The sequence below is a fragment of the Oryctolagus cuniculus genome, chromosome 11 (assembly GCF_964237555.1).
Source record: "Oryctolagus cuniculus chromosome 11, mOryCun1.1, whole genome shotgun sequence".
In the NCBI taxonomy this organism is placed as follows: Eukaryota; Metazoa; Chordata; class Mammalia; order Lagomorpha; family Leporidae; genus Oryctolagus; species Oryctolagus cuniculus.
This window is the reverse complement of record NC_091442.1, coordinates 26,343,118-26,352,237: the sequence shown is the minus strand read 5'-3', so window position 1 is coordinate 26,352,237 and position 9,120 is coordinate 26,343,118. Positions and strand designations below refer to the sequence as shown.

The 9,120-nt window shown below is 48.9% G+C and overlaps 1 protein-coding gene across 1 annotated transcript; it reads right to left on the bottom strand.

The window, feature by feature from the left end:
* Positions 1-344: 344 nt before the first annotated feature.
* On the bottom strand, positions 345-7,953 carry DEFB125 (defensin beta 125). Its single transcript, XM_008256168.4, has 2 exons — positions 6,623-7,953; positions 345-918 (listed from the first exon to the last, which is right to left on the bottom strand). The coding sequence occupies exons 1-2, from the start codon at positions 6,768-6,770 to the stop codon at positions 494-496; spliced, it is 573 nt and encodes a 190-aa protein (XP_008254390.3). The 5' UTR covers positions 6,771-7,953; the 3' UTR covers positions 345-493.
* Between the last annotated feature and the right edge of the window lie 1,167 nt (positions 7,954-9,120).

The following is a 9,120-nucleotide window of genomic DNA, read 5'->3' as shown; positions in this document are numbered from 1 at the left end:
CTCAGCTGTTGCAACCAACTGGGGAGTGAACCAGCAGATGGAAGACTTCTCTCTCTCTCTCTCTCTCTCTCTCTCTCTCTCTCTCTCTGTCTCTCAGCCTCTCCTTCTCTCTCTGTGTAACTCTGACTTTCACATAAATAAATAAATCTTTAAAATAACACAGCGTGTGGGGTATGTGAGAAGGCCACACTGTCTGGAGCTTGCTCTCTGTGCCTTTCTCTGCATGAGAACAGCAGGTCAGGGATTACCAGAGTCAAAATCCTTGTCTCCGTCATCACAGGCAGCTCCAAACAGTGGTCCTCAATTTCTTTTTTTGACACAGAAAAATAGACACACATATGTTCACTTGAGACCAAAGTTGGCTCTACATTTTAATCCACCAGAACAGACTCCAGGCCCAGTACAGAGTATTTACGTATCTTACGTATGTTTCTCCTTAGGTATTTCCAGAAATCTGGTTACTGCCGTGGCTCTTGTCTCGGCGGCGGCGGGGCTATCCATCCCCGTGGTTATCCTGTCTCCAGTGGAGCCTTCCCCGCGGAATCGCGCTGGTAGCGTTAGCTCCCTGAAGACTACTTCCACTCCCAGCACTATTTGCCAGTACACCTGGCGTCGTGTGCTCGGTAGTAACTGTCTGAGAAGTGGGAGCCCTGGTCTCTGGAGTTCCAAAAAACGTCACCTCATCACTCAGCCTTGATACCGGCGAAGCAGAAAATTGATCCTCATCAAAAGAATCTGTGAAATCCTCTATGTTGATCACGGGCGGCGGTGGCCTTCGAGTGATGTCATACGAAAGTGTTAAGGAGATGCAGCACGACAGCTTGTTCCTGCAGAGACGTATGTACCTTTCGTCGTCCAAGCATCGTCTTCGGCAATGTCCTACGTCGTTCTTCCAGCATCTTTTGATTCCCCAGCTACCTGCATGGCATAAAGAGTTGGTCAGAATTTTAACTCTACCATCATTCATTCACTCCAAAATTTACAACTATTGCCATTGCTATCTAGACTCATACCTGAATGACAGGGACTACAAGCTATTGAGAGAGACAACCAAGAAAGCAAAAGTATGTATTGAAAATAGTGTTGGGGCCGGCGCTGTGGCGTAGTGAGTAAAACTGCCACCCTGCAGTGCCGGCATCCCACATGGGCACCGGTTTGAGTCCTGGCTGCTCCACTTCCGATCCAGCTCTCTGCTACGGCCTGGGAAAACAATAGAAGAGGGTCCAAGTCCTTGGGTCCACCAGGTTAGGTCATTAACAGACGAGGCGAGCAAGAATAAGGATCAGGAAAGGCTGTCTAGGGAAGCTTAGCTCCCAAGAGAAGCCTGGCGGCATTTCTGGGCAGGTGATTATCCCGCTGAGTGGTGAGAACAAGCGAGCCTGCTCCCATCAAGCCGATTCCACAATCATTGTTCTCCTTCCAGCTGGCCGAGAAGTACCGAGGTACGTGTGTTCTAGGCAGAGGCAGCCGCGGGAGCAAGTCTGCTGGTTGAGGAAACCTGGTGTATGTGCAGAGGGGCAAGTAACCCTCAAAACGCAAAGCCTGTTTGGGCTGAGCGTGATCATCTATACAAAGCATTGCACCCGCTGTCGTGTATTAAGATCCCGCTAATTTGGTTCCTAGGAAATTTCATCCCCTGGGAAATGCTACTTCTAGTCCTTCTTCTCTGGTTACTTGTTCCTTTCTAAAAGATTTATTTACTTATTTGTAAAGCAGAGCGACACACAGAGAGGGAGACACACAGAGAGATCTTCCACCTGCTGGTTCACTCCCAAAATGGCCACAACGGCCAATGCTGGGCCAGGATGAAGCCAGGACCAGGAACTCCGTTTGGGTCTCCCATGTGGAAGGCAGAGGACTTGAGTCGTCCTCCGCTGCCTTCCCAGGAGCACGAGCAGGGAGCTGGAGCTGGAGTTGGGGCCGGCGCCCCCATAGGTAGGGGGCCTCCCAGCAGCAGCTCACCCTGCTGCACAACTCCGGCCCCGTACTAACTCTGCCTTTGCTATCTTATTGCCTCTATTTCACTTTGCATTTTGAGGAATTTTCTGCAAGTTTCAAGTCTAGACAAATGCTAACCTTTCTTCATTTCTCGCATCTACAAAGGCTGTTTCTTAGTCTTTCCTGCCAGCGACTCCACACTGAAAATCTAAGTCATCTCTAGCCTTCCCTTCCCTTCTCAAGCTCCGTCAGTTCTTCTTCAAAATTGCATTGATCCCACTTTTTAAAAATTACTCCTTGCAGGCTTAAAATTTAGACTATAGTCCCATTGCATGCTTCCAATGGTGATGACACCTTTCTAGGCCCTCAAGGTATGCTGGTGAACCAAACAGTCAAGAATCACACAGAGGGGCCGGTGCTGTGGCATAGTGGGTAAAGCCACCACCTGCAATACCGCATCCCATAAGGGTGCCGGTTCGAATCCTGGCTGCTCCACTTCCAATCCAGCTCTCTGTTTATGGCCTGGGAAAGCAGTGGAAGATGGCCCAAGTCCTTGGGCCCCTGCACCCACGTGGGAGACCCAGAAGGAGCTCCTGGCTCCTGGCTTTGGATAGGCACAGCTCCAGCTATTGTGGCCAATTGGGGAGTGAACCAGTGGATGGAAGACCGTGCTCTCTCTATTGCCTCTCCTCTTTCTGTGTACCTCTGACTTTCAAATAAATAAATAAATAAATCTTTAAAAAAAAAAAAAAAGAATCACACAGAACTTACTTTCTAACACAGGGAGCAGACAATAAAAAGTAAGTATATTGTTTTGTATTCAAGAAGGTAAGACATGGTTTGCACAATGAAGGGACAATAGATCTAAGGGTAATTGGAAGGTCATGGGGGCGGATTATGGCTTATTAAACAGGAGTTAACACAGGTCTGTGTGACAAGGTGGCAAACACCTCGAAGGCGGTGAGGAATCAGCCACGGTGGTATCGGGGCAAGTACCTCCCATGCAGAGGCGAGAGCTGTCCGGGTTAGTCTGGCCTGTTTGAAGAAGACGTGCAGTGTCGCTCCCCGTCTTTGTGGAGGAACGACACAGGACCCTGCGCTGTTCTTTTGTCTGCTCGGCCCTCCCCGGGTTTGCTGCTGGTCCTTCCCGGGTTGGCTGCCGTCCTCCCACCTCCGTGGAAGGGCGGTTCCCCCTGCCGCTTTCCCCACTTCCCTGGGGGAGCAGCACACCGCCGGCCGGCTCTCTTGGGGGCTGCACAGGTGTTCCTTCAGATAGATGTTCCTGGTGCATGTTGTCTCTCTCCTCCTTTATAGTCCTCTTCCACCAATCCCAACTCTGCTACCCACACGCCGAGTACACTGCTCTCCTCCAATCAGGAGCAGGTCCTGCTGTTTATTGGTTGAACTGAGGCAGCTGAGTAGAAGCTGTTTCCTCCTCTCCCAGCGCCATATTGTGGGAGAGCAGATGCATAGAATAAGTCTTAATTCCAGTAACTTAGTCTAGTCCGAGTTGCTCCCAGTTGCTCCCCACAGTGCAGGACAGTGTGACTGTAGTGGGGGAAGGAGCACCGGGACAGTCGCACATGGATGAGGTCAGGAGGCCAGGATCACGGAGGAGCAGACAGGCCGCTGCCAGTCTGCTGGCTGTTGCTGTGTGTGCTGACGGGGCCGCTTCAGAGCTCTGAGCAGAGACCCCAGTGTAGGTCACCCCTCCTCCAGATCTGAAAATCCTAAAATCCTCTCTATAGCTCTGCCTTTCAAATAGATAAAATAAACCTTTAAAGAAAGAGAAAGCTCATATTGACCATCTTTGTATGCAAAACAAAGACGTACTTAGGCAAAAACAATTTGATAAGTAATTTACACATCCATTCTATGAAATTGTATGCAATCTTTGAAAATACAATTTTTGAAAAATATTTGTCAAGTGAGAAAATGCTAATGGTGTAGTAGAAAATTTATAAACAGGCTACATATTTTTATTCAAATGATTAAAAAGGAAACTGAGAGAAAGCAACAGAAAAACATTTTTTAACTCGTTTATAAATAATCCCAAACTTTCCAATAAAACAAACTTGGCAAAATGTTAAAAAATGATTAAATATAAAGTAAATAAAATAAAAGCACATGGGGAGGGCATTTGGTGCACTGGTTAAGCACCACTGGGGACACCCACATGCCATATTGGAGTACCTGGGCTTGTGTCTCACTCTGCCTCTGATCCTGCTCCCTGCTGATGCAGCCCCTGGGAGGCAGTGGTGATGGCTCAAGTGGCTGGGTCCCTGCCACCCCTGTGGGAGACTCAGACTGAGTTCCCAGCTCCTGGCTTTGGCCTGGACCAGCCCTGTGTTCAGAGGTATTTGAAGAATGAACCAGCAGATGAGGTCATTCTCATTCTCTCTCTCTCTCTCTCTCTCTCTTTCTGTCTCTCACCCCCTCTGCTTTTTAAATGAATAAAATAAAAATTTTTTAAACTTTGTGTATTTCCAACAATTAGTTCATAATCAGAAATGGATGTAGATATTAATTCTTTGATTCACTTACTACATCAACATGTGAGTTAAGATATAAGAATATAGAAGTAATTATATCTACTTAGTGGAAGTGAAAAAATCTTTCTAAACAAAATACAGTATCTCAGAATTTATCAATTTTTGGTACATAAAAATCAGTAAAGAGTAGTTCAGACATCTAGTAAAATAGACATTCAAGCTCACAGTTAAAGAGCCAGGAATTCCTTCAAGCAAGAAAACAGCATTTTCCTGTCTCAGACTGCAAAGCTTGGAAGAATATAACAGGAAAAGAAGTGTGAGTGCATGAAACTGACTCTCGCACAACTGACGCTGTGAGCAGAGTTGTGTAGCCTTTTGTGCAGGCATTTTGACAATCTCTCTCTCTCTCTCTCTCTCTCTCTCCTCTGTGTCTGTATGTGTGTGTTAGTGTGCATTATGTCGGTCATAACTTGAAAGACACACATTCGCGGACAAAATTCCCTCACTGAACTGTTTATGATAACTAAAACCCATTTCCCAGCAGCAGTGAAACAATGAAATAAAGAGAGGAGATTGACAGCTGTCACTCAAATCCTCATATATCAATTTGAAAAGGTGAACTAGGTTTATGTGTTGATACGAAGGCTCTGAGACATATTGCTAGTGCTTTGCTTCATGATCTATATGGCTAATTTACAACTGAATTTTTAAAGATCTAAATTTACATGTAAAAATATGTATGTTCTCATCTGCTAGAATATGCAAGAAGTTGATGACATTGATCCTGCAGGGGAAAAGTGAGGAGGGGCCGGTGCTGTGGCGTAGCCGACATTCCATATGGGTGCTCAAGTCCTGGCTGCTCCACTTCTGATCCAGCTCTCTGCTATGGCCTGAGAAAGCAGCAGAAGATGGCCCAAGTCCTTGGGCCCCTGCTACCCACATGGGAGGCCCAGAGGAAGCTGCTGGCTCCTGGTTTCGGCCTGTCCAACACTGGCCATTGAGGCCATCTGGGGGGGTGAACCCGAGGATGGAAGCCCTCTCTGTTTCTCTCTCTCTCTCTCTCTCTGTCTCCCCCTCTTTCTGTGTAACTCTGACTTTCAAATGAATACATCTTTTTTTTTTTAAAGAAATATTGAAGAATTGGTATTATTGGGTATCAGAGCACGTTTCTCTTCCCTAAACCCATGCAAACCTATCAATTGCTTGATACCCAAATCAGTTACAAGTTTTTTTTTTTCAATAAAAGGTGAATAGTTTCCCAAAGCGGTATAATGGAAAAGAAGGAAGAAGCTCTTCACACTGATCCAGACTCAGAAGCCCCCCACCGATCACTGGTTTCTCCCCTGTCCTCATTCCACTTCTCCCCTCCTCCACCTCAGCCTTCTGTGTTGTGCCCTCCGCTTGACATCGCCGCAGAATCTGCAGTGCCGACAGCCTTGCTCACCGTACCTAAGGACGCGAAAATGAGGCCGTTTCTAGAAAGGTACAGCCAGGACAAAGAATTCACGATGCTAGGAAGAGTTCAACCAACAGGACACAGCGATGGAATAGTGAAAACAGCAGTGAGGTGAGGCCAAGCCAGCGCTGGGTTGTGATAGAGAGAGACCGACAGGGCAGCTCGGAGCACTCCGGAAATTCTTGCCTTTTGGAGAAATGTCTCAGAGGACACCCCCCCCCCATTTGCTAATGCCCCCTCCAGGGAGCTTCTTAGAGAGGAGGAGCCTGGATCTGCCCTTTTTTTTTTTTTTTTTTTTTTTTTTTTTTACAGGCAGAGTGGACTGAGAGAGAGAAAGGTCTTCCTTTTGCCGTTGGTTCACCCTCCAATGGCCGCTGCGGCCAGTGCACCGCGCTGATCCGATGGCAGGAGCCAGGTGCTTTTCCTGGTCTCCCATGGGGTGCAGGGCCCAAGCACTTGGGCCATCCTCCACTGCACTCCCTGGCCACAGCAGAGAGCTGGCCTGGAAGAGGAGCAACCGGGACAGAATCCGGTGCCCTGACCGGGACTAGAACCCGGTGTGCCGGTGCTGCTAGGCGGAGGATTAGCCTATTGAGCCGCAGCGCCGGCCTGGATTTGCCCTTAATTGGCCCCAGATGCTCTCCTTATAGACTGTCTTTTTCCCTCAGGCTATCTGTGGAGCCCAGCGACAGCAGCTCCTCCTCGTGCCGTCACCTACTTCATGGGGTTCCGTTACCTTCGGTCACCTGTGCAAGCAACGCACAGAGCACGAGAGTCAGCATTAGACGACCCATCGCTTCTGGGAGAGGACGCTCTGTGTGCTGAGGAATCCAGGCCGCTGTGCGAGGCAGGGCTCTAAGTGGTGGCCTTGACTGGCCTAGCATGGGTGGTGAACCAGAGAGGGCGAGAATGCTATGCCTCTCAGCTCTCCAGACCACTCACTGCATCACTGAGTGTGCGTAGCGCAGTAATCGCTGGTTCTGGAAATTATTCAAGGAAACTGAGACCTAGTGAGATGAGCCGGCTGTAATCCTAGAGGACCCCAGGGTCTCACGGAAAAGATGCCCGAAAGGAAATGGTTCTTAGTAAGCCTGGGTGGAGCCCACGGCTTCTCTTCCGGCCGTGGGTGGCGCCTGGGCTACGCCCCACGGAAGCAGGATGACACGTGAAGATACCACTGTGGCAGAGCCGAAGCTTACGACATCCCCCAGAGCATCTGTTTCGGGGTCATCGCGCCCACATGAAGCCCCGTGGAGAAGACAGAGTTTCATGCTGAGTTCATGTGACCCCACCGATTATGACACAGAGGATTTGGAATGCGGAAAGAAAATGGGAAAACAGATTTGACTGACGCTCTTCCTTCTCCTGTTCCACTTTCCCACCAATTCTCCCTCCCCTTTAGAGACAGAAGGAAGAAGCAAACTGTGGAGCGAGGAAGTGTTTTAGTAGGGAAGGGGAGGGAGCGGAGAGAGCCGTCTAACGTGAGACCGATCTCTGCGGAACCGCCCTGCAGAGGTGAGCAGTACTTCATCTCCCGGCGCAGTCTGCTGAGCTCCAAGACGTGTTTCACACCACTGGATACCAAAGCAAGCCAAACAGATATTTTTTAAACACAGGGTGGAATACCTTGGGAGGAGAGAGCAGGGACTTGCATCCTTGCACATTTGTGGTGCTGCTGAGTTGCTGTGTTGAAGTACAAGGACTCGCTACTGTCTCTATCTGTTGGAGATAGAGTTGGTAAAGTTGGAGAAAGGGACGGAAGAAATAGAAGGCTCACTAGGCTAATCCTCCGCCTGCGGCGCCAGCACACCAGGTTCTAGTCCCAGTCGGGGCACCGGATTCTGTCCCGGTTGCTCCTCTTCCAGTCCAGCTCTCTGCTGTGGCCTGGGAAGGCAGTGGAGGATGGCCCAAGTGCTTGGGCCCCTGCACCTACGTGAGAGACCCAGAAGTTTCCTGGCTTCCGATCAGCTCAGTTCGAGCTGTTGCAGCCATTTGGGGAGTGAACCAGCAGATGGAAGAACTCTGTTCCTACCTCTCTGTAACTCTTTCAAATAAATAAATCTTTTTAAAAAAGACATTAATGGGCTGGCGCCGTGGCTCACTTGGCTAATCCTCCGCCTGCGGCACCAGCACCCCGGGTTCTAGTCCCAGTTGGGGCGCCAGATTCTGTCCCGGTTGCCCCTCTTCCAGGCCAGCTCTCTGCTGTGGCCCGGGAAGGCAGTGGAGGATGGCCCAGGTGCTTGGGCCCTGCACCCCATGGGAGCCCAGGAGGAAGCACCTGGTTCCTGACTTCGGATCAGTGCAGCACACTGGCCGCAACGCACCGGCTGTAGCAGCCACTTGAGGGGTGAACCAACGGCAAAAGGAAGACCTTTCTCTCTGTCTCTCTCACTATCTAACTCTGCCTGTCCAAAAAAAAAAAAAAAAAGGCTTATAAGGGAAAACAGGAACTTGATTATCCCCAAACTGTTGGAGGAGACGAAGCACTGATCGTCTCTGCTGGACAGTTCCACAAAGGTGCACGACAGGGACGCCGTCTGGCTTTCGGCATCATGTTGTAGCTAGTCAGCAACTTCAACTTGGTATTTTTCAAATGGGAATTCTGGAGACACCTTGTGTTGCTGTCTTTCCTGGGTCGCACTCGAGCTTCGAGTGTGGGCTGTGGCGAGGCACGTATACTGTAGGCAGCATATATTATATAATTTAATTTTTAAAAGAGATTTATTTATTTATTTGAAAGGCAGAGCAACAGAGAAGAAAAAAGAGATTGTACATCCACTGGTTCAGTGGTTCGCTTCCCCAAATGGCAGCAAAAGCCAGACCTGGGTCAGGCCAAAGCCAGGAGCCAGGAGCTCCATCCAGGTCTCCCTTATGAGGGGCAGGGGCCTGGGCACTTGGGTCATCTTCCTCTGCTTCCCCTGGCACACTAGCAGGGGGCTGAATTGGAGGCAGAGCTGCTGGGGCCAGGACTGGCCCTCTGACACAGGGTGCTGGCATCACAAACAGCGGCCTCCCCGCTGTCCTGAAATGCAGTCCTGTTCACAGCAACTTTAAAAAATTTAAAATGTTTAGGAGTAAATTTATCCAGAGAAGTGAAAGATTTGTATGATGATACTTACAGAATGCTGATGAAAAAAATCAGAAAGGAAATGAAAAAAGGAAACATATTCCAAGTTCATGGATTGGAAAAAAATCAATGTAGTTAACAATGTCCATATATATATATATATATAT